The sequence below is a fragment of the Lolium rigidum genome, chromosome 6, assembly GCF_022539505.1.
Source record: "Lolium rigidum isolate FL_2022 chromosome 6, APGP_CSIRO_Lrig_0.1, whole genome shotgun sequence".
Taxonomy (NCBI): domain Eukaryota; kingdom Viridiplantae; phylum Streptophyta; class Magnoliopsida; order Poales; family Poaceae; genus Lolium; species Lolium rigidum.
The window spans coordinates 345796177-345819667 of NC_061513.1; the positions used below are offsets into that span (position 1 = coordinate 345796177).

Sequence of the window (23491 nt, forward strand, 5' to 3'; positions counted from 1 at the left end):
GAAGAAGCCGCAAAAGTCGATGTAGGGCGGCAGGCCGAGGGAGACAAAATCGGCGAAGCGCGGCCAGAGTCGCGGGAAGAGGCCGCGAAAGTCGGTATAGAGCGGCGAGCGGACGTAGACGGAGTCGGTGAAGCGCAGGCAGAGCCGCGTGAAGAGGCCGCAAACAGCGACGAAGAATGGCGAGCCGTCATACACGGAGGCAGCGGACAAAGACCAAGTACCGAAGGGAGGCCCAAAGATAAGGCGGGATCAGCGGAAGAAGACATCGGATAACAACAGCCGACGACAGTATTCTTTTTTTTTATGCTTTTTTTTTTCTCAGCTAGAAGTCAATACGGCACAAGCAGAGATCAGAGAGCGGGGACGGCAGAGCAGGCGGGGACGGCAGAGCAGGCGGGGATCCGGAGCAGAGCGGGGCGATTCCGCGCACGCGCAGGCCAATCCAATCGGTAGCAGCGATTCCGCACGGCCAGATCGGGCGGGGCGAGCGGGGCGATCAGCTCACGGCCAGATCGGGCGGGGCGAGCGCAGCGATTCCGCACGGCCAGATCGGGCGGGGCGAGCGGGGCGTTTAGCTCACGGCCAGGAAGAGATCGGGCGAAGACGGCCGGACGGAGACGGCGACGGAGAGCGGCGGCCGGCGGCCGGCGGACGGCAACTACGGTCGGGACAACAACGTACAGACTAGGACCAAGTTTTGCTCTGATACCATGTTAGGGCAATATGCTTGATGTATTACCAGGGGGCCAAATGCCACAATATATAGTACATGTACAGGTGCACATATGCAGAAAGCCCCCTAACATATGGGGAAACTACAATAGACAAATATATACATCTAACATATTTGACCACATGCGTGATTAGAGAGGAGAGAGAGAGATTCTGTATGTGTGGCTACAAATGAGCGCATGCGTGATTAAAGGAAGAGAGAGGGCTGCATGCAGACCAAGCGGACGCGTTCTCAGAGACGCATTCCTGGCGCATATTTGATCCATGTTTGCGTCAGGACGGACGTTGCAGACTTTTTACGTCTAGCCGCTGGAGCGTGCGTCTAGCCGCTGGAGCGTATATTTGTCCGTGCAGACGCAAACGGACGATGCCTTTACAGAGCATAGCAAATGGCAAAACTTATCTCACGCCAATACAAAAAAAAAAGTTAGTTCTAAAGACTTGACAGTCTCTGTTGTTTTTTATATTCTGGTCCAGTGTGAAACTGACAAACAAAGAAAATCTACGTGACCGACAAATGGTTCAGTGCACTTGGTCCTTTAACACAGAGGTGGCGCCCCTGAAAAGTGACGAGATTGTTAAACCAAACATCAACTAAATGAGCTACCAGAACTGACACCGGACAACATTGAAATTACATTTCTGAACAGAAATACAGAGGATGCGACGAACAGGGATATGTGATGTCATATCTTATTACACATAGATGTACCTAGACACGACACACACTGTTGATGACACATATCATGCACCTCGAGAGCACAACACGTAGATGCTTCAAGCAGGTATAAATACAGCCTACAGTTAATACATCAGCTTGAAATATACACCCTAATATTACTGCCACAATAGATACCTACCTACTTTATACAACACGTAGTCAAATTCACAGCCCCTTGCTGCTACTTCTTGCGACCCTTCACCAGAAGATTCTTAGCAACAGACAGCGGCACAAGCACCTTGTCGCCCTCTGTCTGGAGGGCTAAGAAATGGCATAGCGCGTGCCCTGCGACTTTCCACGCGAAGCTGCATTTCCCGGGTTTTTTAGCAGCCACTGCACTCTCATAGACGATTTGATAAATCGCGCATGCCTCATCAAACACATCTTTCAGATCCCTTGGGGTTTGCTCAAATTCCGCTGCATGGTAGAGTATCTGCAGAACAATTATGCCATTTCAGGATGTTGGTAGGAGCCTCAGGTATATATACTTGGGTAATTCAGCAGAAGATTGGGAGCTTACATGCTTGTACTTGTGGTACAGTTCACTAAACTTTAACTCCACTTCTTCCTTATCCTGTATTTCAGCTAGTGGCCCACTGTCTTTACAGTACTCTTTGTAATGACGTGTCCAGAAGGGCTTGCATTTTGAAGTATCCCTTTCCTTGAAACGTGGGTCCAACGATATTTCTGATTATAACAAAAGAAAACAGAAACAAAGCAGCAGTTATTTTAGGCACCATCATATCACATTTTGAATGGAAAATATGCTCATGTTTTTTTTTTGTCGAGCTGGGAATATGCTCATGTGAGCACCCCCAAAGGCCAGCTATTCCAAACGTGATTGTAACGAGCTTAACTCTAGGAATACTCTAACCTATTGTGAGGCTACATGTTGTTCACCATCAACCCAGAGATCCATATGAACATTCGGTACAGTACAAAATATGCAAAAACCAATATACTGTCTACTGTAGGAGATTAATTGCTTTGTTAATTAGAGGAGCTGCCACCTCGTGTTGGCAGCAAAATAGCCTTCTTTGGCGTTGTTGATGCCTTTGTCATCCATTCTATGTGATTGATACACCTTCCAGGCTGTATTTTCGAAGAAAAAAACTGCAACTAAACTGAATAAAACCGTTGGCGACAAGAAAGAGATGATCCAAGTAACTTACCGATTGGTCCAACATTCTCAGATTGCACTTTCACTGCTTTATCATAGATTCTGCCCAGTATGGATTTGGAATGGTAGCATTGCTTCCGATCCATGAAGTGTGGATACTTTTTTGCTATCAGCTCAGAAGGGACACTGATCTGTTGAGAGGGAAGAAAGATGATCAGAAGAAGCTTAAGCTGCTCAAGTATAATATGCTTCGCATGTATCAAATAACACAACATATGCTACTGAAGTATCAAATAACACAACATATGCTACTGAAGTACCAATCGCCCTCTGTGGTGCACTCACGTAATCAAATTTAGTTTAAGAAACCAAATTAACATGTAGACTTCAATAAAAAAAATCTAGCCATTTACTCTGGCTATGTAAAATTCAAGTGATTCCATGCTAAGAGTAACAAAAAAAATAGCAGAATCTACAGATTGTAAATCATCAAGAGGGGAAAGGGAGAGAATAAAAGGACAAATGCCACTGTTTGACAGAAAACATATCTTTTTGTTTCTTGTAATACATTTTGAATTTGAAATTCGATTATAAAGGTAATGAACCACACTGCATGCTACATAATTCATTTGGAATATTAAAAATAGCAGAATCATCAAGAGGAGAAAAGAAGAGAATAAAAGGACAAATGCCACTGTGTATACTCGAAAATAGAATTACAATAACTAATAACATGAAGAGTGGGTACTCATGATTCTTTACATATAAGCATTTGAAACTACAAACTGTGTATAATCGAAACTAGAATTAACCTTCATCCCGGTCTTTGGAGCATCCAGAGCCAAATAATAAAGATCAACTAACTTCTCCATCTTTTTCTCTAACACTTTCCTTTCTTCTTCATCAAGGTCATCTGTTATGAGTCGGTCCATATATACTAACCAACTATCTGCTGCAGTGCTAAGTGAAGAACTGAAGGAAGAAAAAATCGAATAAGTCTTAGATCATACAACAGTAAAAAGTTGTATACTCATACAGCAGATATCCAGAACATAATGATTAAATCACACAAAACTCAAGCTTTATTTTTCTAGATGGGATACTAACAAAAGGTGGCCAGGTGGAATACAAATGAACCAATGCAAATACCTCAACTGGCTGTAATAAATAGGGCATTCAACTCTTTTGAGAAACATTCCCTTTTCAGCAAAATACAAATTCTTCATACCTTCTAGAGCTAAAAACAGTCATGTTTTACATTATGAGTATGATAATGGAATTTGCACTTATGAATTTACACCGATCACAAATATAAAAGGAAACTGAAGTGAAGTCATAGTGCATACTCAGGATGCAAGGAATACATTCCATGGAGTGCAGTCACATAATAACAACATACTCAACGAGACTGATAACATGGATTTGAAAAGTTTCCTAGAAGGCATACAGATATGTAAGAATTAATTCACACTAAATATGGCGATATAACATTTTTCACCTATCAAAATGCACAAGCAGCACATGCAAGTGAAAAAAGTTATGCCCTCATAATGCCCCTGGCTTCCTCCTCGTCTATTTGGGAAGACATTTTGTGCAACATCAACTCCCTTTGGAACTAAAAATGAGGTTGCAGTGTGTGGCTGTCAAAGACTAGGACTCTAAAAGCCTATTGACGTGCTATGGTAATACTTATCACCTTATGTGAAATACAAGTTTTTAATATAACTTATGTTGAGCATGAGGCATTCCCAAATTTCTAATTTTCATATTTCCATATACACACTTGTTAGCTTTGGTATTTTCTCATTTCATCAACAGGGTCATTATTTGTCCACAAGAGTAGAGCTTATTTGTCCAACTTAACGTATTAGAGAAAAAGGCTAGGAGCGTTAGTTGCACATAGGAATAAATATCGTCATGAATTACTCGGGTTCCCTTTGTGTTTGGGATCAGTTAATCCTGCATAGTGCAGAATCCTATATCTGTGTTGACCTAGTCAAGGTTAGAAGAATAAGAGAATAAGTGACGTCAAATTCAAGGAAAGTAAAGAAGTCAAATTCATCGTGTTTATCTTTCATCACTGTTATTATAACATACACTGACCCCCAGTTTCATGTCCGTGGAACCGTGCGGTAGGTAGCTGGCCAGATACATGCTATCGATTATGGTCGCGAACTTATAGCATTATAATGCCGTAACTAAATTTGTTGTCTAATGAATGAGATTAACGCTGCAAATTTATTTCCAGTATCAAATTATTTGCTAGTGTTGGGTATATGCTTAAGTGTGTTCGGAAACAAGAGCTCGTGATGATTATTAGCATACATTAGAAAAAAAAACTACAACTTGATATGAATACCTGCGTGCAAATCTTGCTTTCAAGAAATCATGAAATAGTTTTCTCTCGAGTTCCAACTCATTAAAACTCTGAGGACACCTTTGGTTAGGCTTCTTTGGATTAATCTTTTGAATCCACGGGTTAGAAGGCTTGAACTGATGTAGTAACTGGAAAAAAAAATTGTAGTGAGTGGCTATTCTTTGAGAGGTTGAAAGACAACATAAAGTGTTATTTATACAACATTGAAACCCATATATATTTATACAACATTCCTACAACAAAGATACACTTGACGTGATGAAGCTATAATGGCCTGTTGTTCCTCAGGGGACATCCGATAATGGCCTGTTTAATAACGAAGCATGCATGGCAGATGTATATAACTATATATACTCCCTCTGTTCAAATGTAGGGCATACTTTGACTGTTCAACATTCGTACATTGACCAACAAGTAATCAAATAATATGTTTGTTCAAAAGAGAATATGTGCAGTGCGCCCATACTATTCATATAAAAAACACTTTCTTAGGATTGTGAATTTTTACATTTAGCATAACATTTTACAAGAAATTTACAGTCAAAGTTCAAAATTGGAGTCAAATTACGCAATACATTTTTGAAACAATGTATTGCAGCTATTGCAAGGCATGACTAATATAAGCAACAGATAGTATCAATGGTAGAACATGAATATAGTGTAATGTTATTAGGGTAAGACCAAAGTGGATCTTTTTTCTCGCAAAAAGAAGGGCCACTTTGGTTCTTGAGGTTTTAAATTGGCCATCCAAAACAATGTTTTTTATGAAAAAGTCAAGCATAGTATCAACCAGCAAACAACTGACCTGTGCGTTTATCGAGACCCAGAACATGTCCCCATCATGGTCGCTATTGGCCATCTCATCGGCCGAAGATCGTGGCCCAGTCGTAGGGAAAAGTAAAGCATATCTTGAACACCCCACTGCATCCCCTATATCCTCAATATACCTTGATGTGAAGACATGTATATCCCCGAAGTGCAACCCAGGATGTTTATAGACAAGCACTTTTCCAGAATATTGTCCATTCTCACTGTTTAATAACAGATAAAGTGATTAACAAAGGGACAAATTAAAAGAAGAACTGCTTTCAAACATCAGCAATGCTCCACTATATAATGACTGCAGCATAGTGGATGTTTTATAGGATCCTATGACCTGCTTATAGATGGAAGTTCAAAATATGTCCTGCGAGATCGAAATCCTAATGGAGTCCACAATATCTTTTAAAAAAATCCTTATTTACAAATAGCCACACAAATCAAATGTCTCAACCTCCCTTATACTGAATATATGATGTCAGGTTAGCCCAAATATTACCAACTGAAAGGAATAATGCTGTTACAGTACCCCCTCAAGACTATACAGGCTGAAAAAATGTGGAGTGAGATCCTCATGTACCGCAGGGCGCAGGCTTGCCATCGAGCGCACAAATGTGTTAACATATGATTTTAATCAACAAGAATTTTGAATATAGTGAACAAAAAAGCTTCTTCTGCAGAAAATTTAAAGGCACTTGTTTCCCTGACTGAGGTTTCTTATTAAAACTTAATTATCATAAAACAGAAATATCTTCAGAAATTTCTAAAGGATAAAGGTGGCCAGTAAATTAGGGATCACTGAAACATACACAAAATAGAATTCAAAAGGAATTCAGATGCGAATGAGTATTTTCTGTCACTTACAGTATCACACAAACTTCATTGGGTCTGAGTTTCCCTGTAGGATCTGTGGTACCCATCAAATAAAAGCAATCATCGATTGGTAGTTTTCCTTCCTTGAATCCTTTCCTTTCCAGCTGAGACATGGTAGCCAGTCTAGATTGCAAATATGCATCTTCTAGTGGAACTCCAGAGAGAATCATTCGTGCCGACATGGAGTCTTCCATGTCAGCATAGATAAACGCAACTGTAAGAACCAGATGAAGAATGGTATGTTTCAAATGCAAGCAGGTAAAAATCAATGGCAGACTGTCAGAACTTGCAAAATAAGATAGAACAAAGAGAAGCACATATTGGTTCCAATTTGCAAAAAATGCAGTGCATTAAGAATATGCAACCACCATACTTAAAGCTTACGTTTAAGTGCGTCATCGTAACTATAGCGAGCATTCGCAGCCCCTTCAACTGCATCATGTAGAAGTTCCATAAAGTACTCTGCTTTAACTCCTCCATAGTAAAGTAGAGCAATTAAGTATCTTGATGTTGATGTCCTCTTGGGATGATTGCTGAGGAAATAAACAAGGATATTACTAGTGAGCAAAAAGAAAATTAATATGTTTGTTCCTCATAAAATAGCTTCAGCTGTTGTGCTCCTTGTGGAAAGAAAGTACTTGTACTCATACTTCCATATCAACTTCGCATCGATACTTAACCAAGCCAACTATGAGGACTCGACCTCAGTCCCACCAAATGCTAACATCAAGTCTCATGCACCAACAAACTCACAAAAATGCATGTTTAGACTATTGAGCAAAGGTAAGTGTAACTTGTCTTAGCTAAAACAGCATGCTTGGCCGTCAACGAAACATAGTTTATATTTCTCCTGATTTTCACGTTACACCGCTCAGGCTAAACTCAACAGGCTAGTCACGGGACTCACCAGTGTGTTTCATTAAGATTTTAAACCAAGAAGAAAGGAGGATTTCTTGGTAAAATAGTATAATAAATGTATAATAAACCAAGAAGCATCTTTTTTTATGACACATTGTCCACAGAATCCAAGCATGCATCTATTCTCCTTTGAAAGGGATCTAATACGGTTCAAACCTAGGAGTTTCTTCCTGAAACGTGAATGTTAGAAGATCTCTGTTGGTTCCTATTTTTTTTCTTTAAATTGAAAGATTTTTCTTGATACTGCAACATACAGTATCTAATGGTTATCCTTGTAGCCACCGGCGGAGCTTAATGTAAGTCAGCCCTCCCCCCCCCCCCCTTCACCCCCCTGTTTTTTTTTGTTAAGCTCCGCCACTGCTGCTATGAAGGAGAAACTAAAACCTAGGAGAGACTTGCTTCAATCCATGAGAGAGACTTTGAAATATGAGACAAATGATGTGGCCGCACAAAATTCCAGTGACTTGTACCAAAATAATTTCACTTGGTTACTGCATTTAATATGTAATGCCACCTGAGTCATAAATAAATACTTTGAGCAGCTATACGGTTACAAAAACAGACGTGTATGGAGCAGTCCCGAACGTTCGCTGCTCCACCTGCGAAGCCCTTTCTCAAAAAACAAAAAACAAAAAAACCTGCGAAGCTGGAATCTCCTGGGAAGCTGGAAAGACGGATTTTTTTTACGAAGCTGGACCATTTCCGAACGCGGCCTAAGTATGTAATTAGTACTTAAATCCATTAACAGAACTCAAAGTTTCTTGGTGTACCTTGTTGTAACTATTTCCAAAGAGTTGACGGACTGGACACCATTTAATTTTGGATCTGTTTTCATTTTCATCAGTTCCAAAGAGCTGATGGAATGTACACCACATAATTCTGGATCAGATTTTATCTTTATCATTGATGGGCGTACAAGAATAGTTCCAGGAGGAAGCTGCAAAAGAAAATAAAGATATTCTTACAAAGAATGCTCAAAGGTTTTGGCAAGATAAGATAGTAAAACGCATGACCGAAACTTCAAAATTATATAGCAAATGAGTAATATTGTACTCCCTCCATCTCATGAAAGTTGTCTGAGTTTTATCTGAATTCGGATGTATCTAGACACTAAATAGCAACTAGATACATCTAAATTTTGATAAATCTCAGACAAGTTTCATGCAACCAAGCCGGTATCCACGATGTTGAGTATCAACATGAACCAAACTAGTGGTCAACTGATGTTGGTAATATGATGGGATTGCAGAAGGGAAATTGCTTGTCTAATCTGTCTATCCTAAATGAGAAACAGATAACTGCTTCATTGCTCTGCTTGGAAGATGAGTTCATATATCATGCAAAATAAGATGAATTGCCATACACATAATAAAGTTAAGACGATCTTGCTATCACTGTAGAAGGAAGATGCATGTGTATAGATGCTCAAAAGTTGTGAAGCCAGAACAACCCCTTGCGCAAAAACTACATTTTTAGAATTCTGAGTTGCATAATGTCTAGAAGAATAGAACTCTTAATGCATACCCTTCTGTCAACAAGGACAGTTCCCTTAACAGCTGCCCCTTTATAGAACATACGGAACTGCGTAAGAAGAGGCTAGAGAAAAAGAACAGATCAGAAAAATAAACCTATTAGTTAAACTGGTAACACATTCAGAACGTAAATCAGAACACTGTGGCACAGATTCAGTGGTGATACCGCCATAGACCGACACCTCTTCGTACGTGAAGACACCACCATAGGTGTTTCATCACTAGGCACAATATCCTGCATAAGCCACAATAAAGCAATAATAAAATTACGCCCGAAGAGTTGGAATAAAATACTGCCATTAGCTATTCTTGCAGTAATCTGAAGAGCATGATATTCCAGGACAGGGAAATTATAGAGGAAATGTAATTGGATGGTAATATTATGCATCAGGGAAACCCAAATTTTTTCAGTAAAGTAAAAATATCTACATAAGCTCATAACTAAGTTCCACGTAAAACTCTATCAAGGTGCAAGTCATGACAGTGGCAAGTACACAAACCTGTGACTTCAAACAATTTTTCTCGGGGATACTTGCGGAGCATTTCATGGCTAAATCTTCGGATATAATGCCAGTTCCATCCGTATGAATTAATGGCTCCCCATCTTGAACAACAATGCAGCCATGTTCATCCTAAAGTATTGCACTAAGATCAATTTTAAATTCTAGACAGAAGAACAGATACCAGAGTGGAGCAAGAGAATTACGCTGCAAGGTTTGTCATCTAGCTGTATAACATGAACCGCTGACAAATTAACCTCCAATGTGATAGTTTTGGATAGTATTAACGCAAACCTGTAACATTGGATTAAAGAACACAAATTTGAATCAGAGAGAGGGGGGAGAAAGAGAGACTACAGAAGCAACCATGGCGAGAGTAAATATCATTGACAATTAGTTTATTTTCCTGTTTAGAGGCTTTAGCAGTTCAATAGCACCAACATTAAGGAACCAGGAAATAGAAACCTAGCCAGTTGTACATGCGTATCTATATGAAATTTGAGCCTTCTGAAATGCCTCTTCTTGCTTTTTTTTCTAAAATACTCCTATCATGGTAGCAGCAACCATACATCAGCATCAACATAGCCCAGAAAAAACTAGAGAAGACATACCCACAATACATCAATTAACTGGTACTATTCAACAAGTTCAGAAGAAAAGACCTGGTCATATACTACGCCAAGGTGGGAGCCGTATGTACATGCATGAATAGTTTGCGGGCCTGACTGATTGTTTTGCCAGAGAGTATATAAGGTTCATCCATCTTCCATCCTGACTCAGTGCGAACAAAGTAGCATCTCACAGCTGAAGTGCATTTCTCGTTTCCCCCATTTTTTCTTTCTTCTTTAATTTTCTCTTCTTTTCCTCCATCTTTGTAAACTATAAAATAGACACCATGCATGAGTTAAAGACGAGCACCCAGCCTACCACGACCAACTTAGAGCAAGTACAATAGAGTCCAGTCAGCTGACTATAAGACATTAAATAATATATTTTAGATGAGTTGGAGGAGAGAGAAGAGGAGAGAGAAGGGAGGTGGGCTACTATGCAATAGCCAGCTCTTGCACGTGCTCCTAGGCACCTTGTGAGAGTGAAAGGTGGGCCATATATTAGTAAAGTACTACATTCTTATAGCCAACCTATTGTACATGTTAGCTATATGATGACTACAAATGATATGACATCTTGTTATAGCCAACAGTTGGCTATACTATTGGAATTGCTCTTAGCTGCGATGAAACATAAGGAGCCTTGACACAACTTGTAATAACTAGCCATTATTAATACTTAAAGCTGAAATTTATGGTGATTAGGGTCCTCGTAGGGATTATTAATTAGTGTATTATTCAGTGGCGATACAGAAAATTATACTTGAAGGGTGGCTTAGTGCATTTCTCGTTTCCCCCATTTTTTCTTTCTTCTTTAATTTTCTCTTCTTTTCCTCCATCTTTGTAAACTATAAAATAGACACCATGCATGAGTTAAAGACGAGCACCCAGCCTACCACGACCAACTTAGCTGCGATGAAACATAAGGAGCCTTGACACAACTTGTAATAACTAGCCATTATTAATACTTAAAGCTGAAATTTATGGTGATTAGGGTCCTCGTAGGGATTATTAGTTAGTGTATTATTCAGTGGCGATACAGAAAATTATACTTGAAGGGTGGCTTAAGTGATAATCATACTACCATGGTTCAACAAATCAAGCCTAGTATCCGTTAAAAAATTAAAATGGATGCAATGATATTTTACTATGCAATGATATTTTACCTGATTAATTCATCCAATGCCATGCAAATAAATAAATCATGATTCATCTCATACACCTCCAAACAATACATACATGTCTTCCATGAAATGCACAAATGTAGAATGGAGTACTACACTTCACTAACACCAAAGTATCTAGCCATGATCTCCTCCGGTGAAAGAAACAGCGGTGGCTAGTGTGGAAACCCTACTATCCGCCGCCATCTGCCTCATCCTCGCCGTCTACAACCAGGAATCGATGGGTCCCTGCCTCCTCTCCTAGCCACTCCGGCGGCAGGAGGGGGTGGGCACCTCGAACCTGCTCTCGGTGCTGAGAAGGGTCCCTAAAGTTAGAGTTTGGTCAACCGACATCATCGTTATGGTGGCTATGGCGGCGTTGTGCAGGACAAGAATAAGGTATACCCGCCTCCTCCTCCACCTCATCGGCGGCGATCTCGCCGGTGGCATTGAGGAGGGAGGGGATTTGTCCCTGGAGTGGTGGAACTCGTCCAGTCTACGTCTGCAATAGGTTTGGTGTTAGAAGATTTGGATCAATTCAAGGGTTCAATGGCGACGATTGCTGCTATGGGGCGCTGGTCCATAGGGGCACATGCACGAAGACGTCAGGCCGGCTCTGGTAAGGGAGCGGCGTGTCAGCAGCTCGCTCTGGCAGCAATAGTGGTCTCTAGGTGGTCCAAGGACTTCGATGTAATTTTTATTATGTTTGGGGTGCTTTGTACCTTTTGTGAACTTATAGAATAGGTTCGGATCTTTCCCGCAAAAAAAAAAGTGTCTAGCCATGAAATGTAGAAAACATCTCTACAGTATGACCCCTCCTCAGTCTGCCAATATTGTTGACAAACCAAATATAGTATTATAAGATCATGAGTACTTACCAAAAAATTGGTATCGGCGCAAACCCAGAACAATACCATCTTCAGCGACCTTATGGTAAGGTGCAAAATCAGTCATGATTTCTGAAGATTTCCCCATAAACTTCACTACGAGGACGTTGTCGTCACCAACAACTTTTGCCGGATGAGTCCTTCTAGTCTCCGTGTATGGTCCCTGCCTCCAGTAAAATAAGGTTAAAATGTAAAGAATTTCAGCACTGTATGCAACATACATAAATTTTGGTCCCTTAACCATTTAGTATTACATTTTTCTAATATGTGTGCTTCTATTAACATGGTGTTCATGATCTGTCATGTTATGCAATTGAGATCACATACTTCTACTAGCAACTTGTGCATGATTTGACCAGTTACGCAATTGTAATCACATGACCACAAACATATATGCACACTTTGTTAAGGCTTTGGCAGCATACATGGGTGGTATACACCTATATGTGCAAGTAGGTAGGCAAGCACAAAATAAATAGACATGAAGAATCAACAATCACGACTCGCAGGTGCAGGTACAACAATTAGCAGGTCACTGTGGAAAAAAAGTTAAACAATACATGTAATGAAAATGACAGGAAAACATAAAGCATCACAAACCTTGAAAATGTTGACTGCAGAATCCCCTCTTATCTCAACAGTACAATGGTAGATTTTTGCTGTACCTGGGTCTGAACCAAGGTTCTACAAACATCAAGTTGAGAAATGGGGGACAATTCCATCAGCCTCATGTTATCATTTACTATAGAGGGAAAGACAAATATATGCTACTCCCTCCATACCGGTTTATTAGGGCACCACATAGAGAAAAACTTAGACCATGAATTTAGTCAACATAATATGAGATATATGCCACAAAAATTGTACCATTGGATTCATATTAAAGTAAGTTTCCAATGGTATAATTTTTGTGGCATATATTTCACATTTTGATGACCAAATTATTGGTCAATTTTTTTCTCGAAGCATGAAATAAGCTTGTAAACTGGTTTAGAGGGAGTAGTACAGTATTCTCACTGGGAGACATTAATGTTGGTACTCACTGAATCTATAGTTATTTAAGGAGTCTGAGAAGTACAAGTGGAGACATGGTTTCAATGAACTGATATACTATATGCTATTATGATAGGAAGCGTTATCTTTGACCACTGATGACCTATTATGAAAATAAGAGAAACACGAGTACTGATATAAACCTTAGCTCTGTCTGAAACATCAATATACTTGTGACCAAATGCGTTCCAGATTTGTGACTCAAAATCAACCAGGGGAAGGGGCATCAAGGATCTAATATAGTCCACAGATAGTTCACCTTCTATCCTGTTCCTGTAAATTGAATTGAAGATGTTTTAGAAAGAGCATCACGTACACAATACAGTTTTGCCTCAAAGATATAAATTTATTCAGAACAAATGACTAAAAGGCGAATTGGAAATGTTTTGATTATGTTTGTTAACAGTATAAAAAAACATGTACTTGCAAAGCACTATAAGTCTTTGTTCTTTAATAGTCAAAAATAAGAGTCTTTGTTCTTTATTCCAAAAAAAAACTGTAACTCACCCAGAAAGGTACGCAAAAATCATAAATATCTTCCTGAACTCCATTCCATCCAGTGCTTCCATCTGAGGACTTGCTTTCTCCCTCGATGCATTTGATGTAGAACAATAGATTGTAGGACTTGACACCCCTGCCCATGCTGGGATGTGTGGGCTTCCAGAGGGAACACCAATTCCCTGAACTGGTCCTGAAATATCCCGTGCATGGATTGGTGTGGAGACACTGCTTGGAGGTGTATGGATATTGTTTGGTATCATATTTGCGGTATATCCCTGTATCATAACACTGGGAGCCATTGCTCGGGCAGGACTACTGATCTGCACAGGTATCTGGTTCCACACCGGAGGGGTCATCGCAGGGTCATGAGAATAGTCCCGTTTCAGGAGCCGGATCCAAGCTTCTGGGTTCTCACCTGCCATCCATGGCAGGGTTGGAACCGGCATCATAGCAGGCGTCTTTCCGAATTCGTTCTGACCTACCGTACTGGGCTGAAGTGTTATTGTGGATGGGATCTCACCTGCCATACAGGGAAGGGCTTGAGCTGGTGGCGTAGCGGGAGCCAATGCAGCCATTGCTCGGATAGTACTATTAATCTGAATGTCATTCTGATTTCGTAACGACACCCAACCAGATGGGGTCTGAGCTGCCATTGCAGACAGGTTTGGAACCACATGAGCAATTTCTCTGCCAAAACCCTCATTATCTTGCGAACCGGTATGCCTTGGCTGGTTGGCACTCCCAGCATTGTTTGAGAGGCCCAAAGTTATTTCTTCTCGGTAAGGGCTTTGAACATCATATTGATCATCGCTACATTGAAGTGGCCCAGATACAGATTCATCTGCAAAACAAAAAGATTTCATGATTAGTCCAAGGAACATTACAGTATATACGAAAGCAAGGAATTATTGGTCCTGCAAAAGCCAAGACATGCAGGCTAAATCAAATGATTAGTAAACACTTCGGAGCTCATAATTTGGTTTAGAAAAGGTATTCGGAATCAACACCATCATACTGAACATCAAGAAATCTGAAGCCGGGCTCCACGAAATTCAGAAAGAAAATGGTAAGAAAAGAGGATCCATTGACAATGCCCCTAGTGCTAGCTGCCAGGCATCAAGCAAGATCCACCCAGAAAGCAACACTTATCTGCATAATCCAGTCCAGTTACCCGAAAGAGAACGAGAGGAACAGAAAATCCAACCGTGGAACTCAATCAACAAAAAATATCCATTTCGCCAAAAAAAATGTGTCAGCGTCCTTGAGTATGAACACGTACATCCACGAAAATGAGCAGGCGCATTCCCACACAATCACAATATATCCACCAAAAATGCACCATTTTGGGAAGCACGGAAGTGCAAGTAACGATTAACTGCACCACACACTCTAGTAGTACTGCGCACTTCCTTCAAAAAAAAAAAGAATAGTAGTACTGCGCGCAATCAACAGGCCAACAGACCAACCCCCACCGCACCCTAGTGCAGTCGGGAAACGTTTCGTCCCCGCTCCTCTCTCCCAGGCGGCGGCGGCCAGATCCCATCTCCACCGGCGTGAGCTCTGGGCCCCTCTCCCTCCGCTTGCCGCTCCGGCGGCAGGAGGGGGAGGGGACCTCGTTTCTCCTCCGTTTTGTAGTTTGGGCTTGTCTGCTGTGGTGCGTCGTTGGGGTGGTGGGAGCGGCGCCGGGCAAATAAATCTGCCTCAACTCCACTCCCACACCGGCGGCGACCTTCACGGCGGCGTCTCGGAGTTGTTGGCAACGTGTGCTTGTCGATCTTTCAGGTCGGCAGCTTGGTCTTCTCGCCGTTCTTCAGATCTGGCGAGATCTGTTTCTCGACGTGTCACTGGCGTTTGTCGTTGTCCACGGCGGCGCTGGGGGCCGGGGCGAGGTGGTTCTTCTGGAACGAATATGTTGGTCCGGAAGTGGTGGATATGCCGTTCTTCTCCGACTTCGTCGATGGGAGGCGGCGTATCTTGGTCCAAGACAGCACGGGGACGTCCCCGGTCGACGTGCCACGGCGACATGTGCCTCGGCGCTACGGCGAGGCTCTGTTCATCGACTCACAAAGCCTCGTTGGCGATGGTGCTCTTTTGGATCTTGCAATGGTGGAGGCTCGGCGTCTCTTCTTGCGTTCGTCTCGGCGGCGTTGGAATTGGACGGCGGCCGCCGGCTACGGTGGTTGCGGGAAACCCTAGGGATCGTTTTGTATTTTTCGATCTTTTAGGATTTTATCTCGCAAATTCAGGATAATCATTTTATCCCGGTTTGTCTTTTAGTTTCCACATGTGTTGCTTCATGTAACTTGATTTTCTATTAATGAAATATGTGGTTGCTCTCAAAAAAAAAAAAAAACAGGCCAACAGACCCAACATTACCCCCAAAAGAAAAGAAAAAAAAACAGTGCCTTTCTCACCTCGGTGTGAAGGGCCGGAGCTGCAGGCGGCGCTCTCGGCGGGAGGGATGCCCCGTGCATTGCGCTGCATGGCCTCCTTGTCCGCCAAGTGCCTGATGTAGCCGGAGAGCGTCTTGACGGGCGTCCGGGACTCGCCGATCGTCCGCAGCACCCGCGCCGCCGCCGACTCGCTGAGCCTGGCAAGCCGCTGCCGCGCGTCCGGGTCGGCCCACTGCCCCAGCCGCCCCTCGAGCCGCGCGAGCTCCGCGCCCACGCACTACACCACGGTATAGATATAGGGGCACTTGTCCTAGTGGCACTTGTCAAAGTGCCCCTAATAGTAGCCAATTAGTGACACTTTTCCTAAGTGCCCCTAATTGTATACGTATTGGGGCACTTCTCAAATGCCCCAATATGTGTATACCTACTAGGGCACTTTTTGAAGTGCCACAATAGATGTATACCTTTTGGGGCACTTTTAAGTGCCACAATTGATCATTACTCACCTGAACAACTATCACCTTTAGCTCAAGATCAATTAGCCGATGTAAACAGTGCCACATTGGCTCACACCTGTCGGCTGTCGCGACACCGCTGCCAGCCCGCAGCGCACGCCGTTGTCGTCCTCCTCAAACGCACAGTCGTAGAGAGCGGTTGGGCAGAATACGGGCGAGAGACGTGGAAGGGGAGGAGTGGACTTTCCTGCCCCATCTCTTAGGGCATCTCCAACAGGGCGACGCAAACGGACGAGCGATCGTTTGCCTCCGCCCGGGCCGAAAACGCATCTGGAACACGCTCCAACGGGGCGACGCATAGGGGTCGTCCGCAACGCCGCAAACCCGACGCATATTTACGCCTGGGATGCGTCGCGGCGAACGCTGCGCGGACGCCCAAAATGACTGTTCGCATTTCCACCGGGCTCGCCTAGCAGCGAGCCTGTATCGTGGGCATCGCTTCCGCGGTCAGCGCTTCTGCATCTGTGTTGCAGCCTTCGCCATCAATGTAGCGGCTCCCTCTTCTGCGCGTGCACTGGCGGGCGGCGGCTGGGCTAATGCGCTGCCTTCATAGCGGTCCTCCTGCGAAGACGAGGAGGGCGCATGCGATGGCGACCGTGCCGTAGCTGCTCCACCACGGCGGCCCCTGCCCCGGCCACGGCCCCGGGGGCGCCAAGGCCCATGGCCTCGATCGCCTCGCTGGCCACCAGGTCCCGCCATGGACTTCCTCGCGGGCCTAGCTGCGTCGCAGGAAGAGCTAGGCGGCGCTACGGTGGAGCTTGTGGCGACTAGGGTTTGCTTGGTGGGCGGCGGCCACTCGGCAGCCGAAGCATCGCTATTAACGTGGCGCAGACTGCTGGAGCGACGCCTCGGCGCCAGTCGCTGGCGCGCCTGAGAAGACGCATCGACGCTAGGGCACTGCCAGGCGGGTCAGATGAAACGTCTGCCAGACGCGAGCGGACACTTTGCGCGTCCGTGCACCGTCCGCAGAGACGCATCTGAGGCGCACATTTTTACCAGGTTTGCATCGCCGCGGACGGTCCGATCACATTGCGTCCGCTCGAGATGGTACGAGACGCATTTCTTGGCCCTGACGGACGCAAACGTTCAACGTCAATTTGCCGGCTGGAGATGCCCTAAAACAAGTAAACGCTGCCTCCTCTCCAAAGCCCCTCTTTTTTTTGATGGAAATACTTGTATTCACCCAACAGTAGCAAGAATACAAGATCTGAACGCGTACAAATACAAGCAGAACAGAAGCGGATACAGGCAGAGGAACTGCTGAGGATCTTCATCGTCATCATCCACATGCCATCGAGGCGATCCTCCACCAGCGCGGACACCAAAAAAAAAAGCCCCTCTTCCTCCTTCTCCCTCCAATAATTCCCTTCCCTTCCTCGCCCAACGAATCTCCATGCTCCCTCCCCTCGCCCCAGATCTCCGGCGGGCGCTGCAGTAGCAGCCCGATCCGATCCGATGGGCGGGGAGGTGCCGGAGCCGCGCCGGCTCACCCACGCGCTCAGCTTCGGCGGCGTCCCCGACGAGGCGCTGCACCTCGTCCTGGGCCACGTCGACGCCGCGCGCGACCGGGAGGCCGCCTCGCTCGTCTGCCGCCGCTGGCACCGCATCGACGCGCTCACCCGCAAGCACGTCACCGTCGGCTTCTGCTACGCCGCCGGCCCCGCGCGCCTCCTCGCGCGCTTCCCCACGCTCGAGTCGCTCGCGCTCAAGGGCAAGCCCCGCGCCGCCATGTACGGCCTTATCCCCGAGGACTGGGGCGCCTACGCCGCGCCCTGGGTCGCCGCACTCGCGGCGCCGCTCGACTGCCTCAAGGCGCTCAAGCTGCGCCGCATGACCGTCACCGACGCCGACGTGGCCGCCCTCGTGCGCGCACGCGGGCACATGCTGCAGGAGCTCAGGCTCGACAAGTGCTCCGGCTTCTCCACCGACACACTCCGCCTCGGCGCAGCGTTCTCTCAGGGCGGTGGTGGCGGAGATGCGGCCTTCTCCCAGGGCGGTGGCAGCTTGTCGCTCTTGCATTCGCAGTCGCAGATCTCCCAGGCCTCCCGCGAAGAGAACCTCCTCAGCCCTCGTCATCCCTCCCCCGCGCGCGATCAGGTATCGTATACATCCCTTGTTGTTGTCATTGTGTGGTGAAGGATGATCATAATGTTTGATTGATTGGTGGGTTCGGTGTTTTTGTTGGATTACTGGGTAATTAGTAGTTTATGGTTCCGTCAGTCATGTGCTTGGTCACAGATGAAAGTATGCAACGAATTAATTGGTGTTGATTACTGTTATTCGCTCACAGTGAACTCGCTTGTGCTTGGTTGATGCGTGGAAGAAATAGTTCAAATCTCTGCAGTCGACATTTCATTGGGCAAATTGGTGCAGTCAGGAGGTTGGTCAGATATGGGAAGTTCGTCAGTCCATGGAAGATACCCATGTGTGTGTGTTGCTGGTCTAGCTAAAAGCATCGGCTATCCAACAGAGGATAAGGAGGCTGCTTCCTTTCAAGGGGTAGGTGCTTGCTCTATTTTTATAGTTTTTCCTTATTAACTCTATTCAAATTTACTACTACTGTATAACCTGCAATTATTGAGAGACTACGGTGTCCCATATAGCAAGAACATAATTATGCCAGATTTCATCCATGTTTCATGTTACACCTAGAAGTAGAAAATCTGAGCTATATTATGTACCAGCAAACTTGTATAGAGTATGACTGATCCTTGACTACTAGCCCTGATCTACATTCTGCGCCATGCCATCATCCAGTAAATTTTTCTTCATAGTTCATGTACAGCGAGTGTTGTGAGGCTTAGAGTGTAATTATTGTATTGCAGTACTTATAGAGTTCCCTTTTTATTCAATTGGTAAATAAGTGTAGTGACGTGTGACTATAATTTTGCTTTGCTCTCTCTCTCTCTCTCTCTCTCTCTCTCTCTCTCTCTCTCTCTCTCTGTATGAATCGCAAGATATTATATTTGTGTAGTTAAGTCTTTGATGGGCATGGTGGAATAGATGCTTCCCATTTCCTTAGTGATAATTTACTGAGGGTGATTGTGGAAGATGGTGATATTTACTCATGAACTTGAGAAAGTACTGAGCACATCCTTTGTGCAGGTAGATAGTCAGTTTGCTGATAAATGCTCTCACCACAGAGCTCTGTCATTTGGCACAGTGGCGCTTACAGCAATGATTTTTGGAAGCTGTTTTTCTGGCACATATAATTTTGGTTCACCCTTCTAGGTAACATCTTTGACTGACCTGGTAATTAATACCATAAGCTATGCCTGTAATACACTTTGTTTTCATAGAGAGTCCATTTGTTCACCATCTATTGAATGGATTGGAACACAAGACATTATCTGTGGACATACAATGGAAATCCATGGTAAACTGGCACCATGATATTTATATTGTTTCTGTGTTGCATAGATCAGCTTACTTGGCTGACTCAAATGACAAGTAATGACAAGTGTTCCATTCACTTCATATAGTGTTTACTTGGCTAAAACATGCTTTTTTTGTAGTAAAATTTCCATCCCCGTTTTGCTGACTCAAATTACTACTTCTTTCAAGGTACCATGCTGAATACTGAAGGCGATGCTGATCATTGATGCTGTACAGGAGCACATTCTTCTATCTAGACAGGTTTGAAATTCTGAGAGCTTTCCCTGCAATGTCTTTTTAGCTGCTGTCTTTGCACTTCTGAGACGACGGATATTCATTCATGTTTTTAGGTTGGTGTGCCATCACTTGTTTGCTTCCTTAAATTCCTGTGGTTTGCAGCTTTTTTACACCCACTGAACTGTATGGTAATTTAGGACAGCCATCTACCAATGTAGAGTGAATAGCAATCACCCTCTGAACGTGCATTTGATATCTTTTACTTCGGTTTCATATGACAGAATATTGTAGAATCACAATTAGCTTATCCTGTTTTAAGTCTGCTGGTTTAACCATCGTTTTATTATAGATCTGTAGCCTATAGACTGAAACCTGGTTAGCTTACTGTGTTGCTTTGAGCGTAATGTGTGGGCGATGCATGGACCATGGTGCACCTCTTCTCAATAGTTCGTTAGACCCAGTGGCGGAGCTACAAACAAATACCTGGGTGGGCCTAATTAAAGAAGAGAAAAGAAATCACGCTCTAGCTTATAATTTGGGAAAGAAAAAGTATAAACATGCTAGTGTGTTGTCTTTTCTGCAATCGAAGGGAGCTGCTCCATTAATGTTGTGCTCTCTAGCTGGTACTTGCATCATGATCATTCAGAGATCTTACCAGCTTACGTTAAATCCATCCTTGCATCATGCATGCAGACAGTTGTAGTACCAGTTAGTAGTTTTTTACTTCCACTAAATATTCCTGAGCCTGTAGAGGACGTGCAGTGAAGTTGCTCCAAGCTAGCATGGTGGTGACGTTAAGAGCTAATTTTACCGGGTGTTGAAGTCTTAGTCCAATGCAGCCAAAACGGTCAAACCTCCTCGGGTTTGATGGGATTTACTTATGCCGGAAACCATAGCTGGTGAGGGCCGCCATCTCTTGCCTTCTTGAGGCTAGCAAGATTGCCCCTGAGAGGAGACAGCCGGTACCGCAAATAGCACCTGGATGCAGCTTGCTTGGATCTGGAGTTGCCTTGGGTCTCAGTGTTGCCATTGCCATGGCCCTTGGTTTCTGGTTTCAGTACCTGCGCTATTCCCGCCTGACGACTTTGATGGTTTCTTGAGATTGTTCTTAACTTCTGGCGCAATAAGCCAGCAGGGATGTGTTGTGAACTCGTGATAAGGCTTGTGCTGCTACTCCATTTTTCTGGTAGTACAATAAACTGCGCTTTTGCTGTTGTTCAAGTTTGTTTTCCTCCCCTGCCAACAACACATGCTGTTTTTAGTACAATATTCGTCTTCGTTTGCTGAATTAAATTACTACTTCTCTCAAGGTACACTGCTGAAGACTGGGATCAATTGAAGGTGATGCTGTCACATTGTGATGGTGTTTGAATTGGAAACATGGTGATGATGTTCACAGAGTACATATTGAGATATTGTGCTGAACATCCACTACATACTATGTTGACACTGTGTTTAGTGTGTAACTGATATTGGGTGATAATTACAGAATAAAGTGCACTGGATTAATGTATTGGCACTGTGTGCTTATTCTTGTATGACAGTACATATGTTCATATTGTGTGCTTCTTGTATGCTGCCATTGTTTTTATCAGTTTATAATTCTTTTTGGGACTGCTCAAAGTACCACTAATTGGATTAATAAGGGGCATTTCTCGTAGTTCCACGAAATTGGTTTGAGGCATTTTTTAAGTGCCACAAATTAGGTTTTGGGGCATTTTTAGAAGTGCCACAAATTTGGTTTTGGGGCATTTTTAGAAGTGCCACAAATTTGGTTTTGGGGCATTTTTAGAAGTGCCACAAATTGGATTTAGTGGCACTTTGAGAAGTGCCCCTAATTGGATTTAGTGGCACTTTGAAAAGTGTCCCTAATTGGATTTAGTGGCACTTTGAGAAGTGCCTCTAGGTAGTGCCCCAAATACCTTTAGAGACGCAAGTAAAGGTGGCACTTGAAAAAGTGCCCCTATAGCTAATTAGTGGCACTTTGGTTCAAATTAGGGGCATTTTGAAGTGCCACAACTCCTGTACCGTGATGTAGTGACGGCCGCCGCGAGCGGCGCCCGCGTCTGGGTCGGGCTTAGGTAGCTCATCGCTAGTACTAGGGTTTAGGGGTTTAGGGTTGCCGCGATCCCCGGCCGCGGCGGCGACGCGAGGAGGAGATTGTGGACACTGGTCACTGGTCAGTGGTGGGAGTGGGAGTGGGCGTTCCAGCTTGTGGCGGTGGAGGAGAGAAACCAGAAGGGAATCGAACAAGCTGCGTCTGATCACGGGCACTGCCTGACCGGCGCGATGCTGCTGCGGCAGCGGGGGATAGGGCAGCAGGAGGCGGCGGCGGTGGGGCTGGGGACTCCAACGGCGACCGACCTGGCGTAGCTCGGAAGGAACGGCGCGTGGCGGGATTTAAATGCAACTTTGGAAGAGGTTCGCTGGTGGCAGGGAGATGGCGCTGCATGCACGCCATCTTCCCAGCCGTTCCATCGTTGTCTGCCGATAAGATTCACTCATGGGAATCTACTGTGTCCATTTTTTTTGGGGTAGATATCTACTGGCAGTGGCACGTCCCTTTTTTCCCATCAACCATCGGTCTGCTTGTTTGAAATTCGAATTTCTTGCCTCCAACGTTTGCAGTCAAGTGGACTGTACCTCGAAAAGCTTAAGTTGACTGTCCATGCAATCACTGTAAATGAAGTCTTTTTTTTTGCGGGGGAAAGAGACTAAAATTAACCAGACCCAGGATTGCGATCCAGCTCCACTGCCTGAGCGATCTCAGCTGGATGTCCTCGCATCCAAAACTCCGTGCGACGCTGAGTCCTGCCTAGTTTAGCTAGCCCATGACTGGCCTGGTTGATAACCCGGCTGATCTTGACTACTGTAGTGTCTCTTTCCTTCAAAAGTTCACGTATGCTCCTGATACGGAAAGCATAAGGTGATATATTGGGTGTGCCTTCTTTGATGAGATCGGTGGCTTCTGCACAGTCCGTTTCGACTACGAAAGGGAGAGCAGTCCACTGTAAGGACAGCTTCAGTCCCTCCTCAATAGCCATCAGCTCTACTTCAGTTGCATCTGTGCAGAAAGCTACCGCCCGGCAAGCCGAGAAAATCACCTCACCCTCATCATCCCTGAGGACCATGCCGAGACCAGCCTCCTCTCCTGGCTTAAACGCGCC

At 44.3% G+C, this 23491-nt stretch overlaps 2 protein-coding genes across 11 annotated transcripts; one reads left to right on the forward strand and one right to left on the reverse strand.

Moving 5' to 3' along the window:
- Positions 1-350: 350 nt before the first annotated feature.
- Positions 351-16760, reverse strand: LOC124664916 (probable RNA-dependent RNA polymerase 3). Its single transcript, XM_047202333.1, is given in 20 exon segments — positions 351-702; positions 1639-1886; positions 1974-2140; positions 2626-2764; positions 3386-3545; positions 4933-5078; positions 5756-5981; positions 6634-6856; positions 7027-7175; positions 8331-8497; positions 9085-9156; positions 9545-9724; positions 9799-9886; positions 10255-10471; positions 12242-12413; positions 12851-12934; positions 13447-13576; positions 13811-14645; positions 16219-16474; positions 16704-16760. Coding segments are annotated over 20 exon segments (4068 nt in total).
- A 1185-nt stretch (positions 16761-17945) lies between these two features.
- On the forward strand, positions 17946-21933 carry LOC124661491 (coronatine-insensitive protein homolog 1a-like). 10 transcript variants are annotated; one of them, XM_047199358.1, is made up of 6 exons: positions 17946-18809; positions 19003-19211; positions 19818-19943; positions 20012-20088; positions 20277-20348; positions 21635-21933. In XM_047199358.1, exons 1-2 carry the CDS (start codon positions 18168-18170, stop codon positions 19003-19005), a joined length of 645 nt encoding a protein of 214 aa, XP_047055314.1. In that variant the 5' UTR covers positions 17946-18167; the 3' UTR covers positions 19006-19211; positions 19818-19943; positions 20012-20088; positions 20277-20348; positions 21635-21933. The 10 variants fall into 10 exon arrangements, with proteins under 10 accessions (XP_047055314.1, XP_047055310.1, XP_047055312.1 ...); XM_047199354.1 differs by having other exon boundaries at positions 19818-20088; XM_047199356.1 differs by lacking the exon at positions 20012-20088 and having other exon boundaries at positions 19818-19964.
- The last annotated feature ends 1558 nt before the right edge of the window (positions 21934-23491 follow it).

Excerpts from the sequence above, each read along its gene's own strand:
- LOC124661491 (XM_047199351.1), top strand. The coding sequence starts at position 18,168 with ATGGGCGGGGAGGTGCCGGAGCCGCGCCGGCTCACCCACGCGCTCAGC.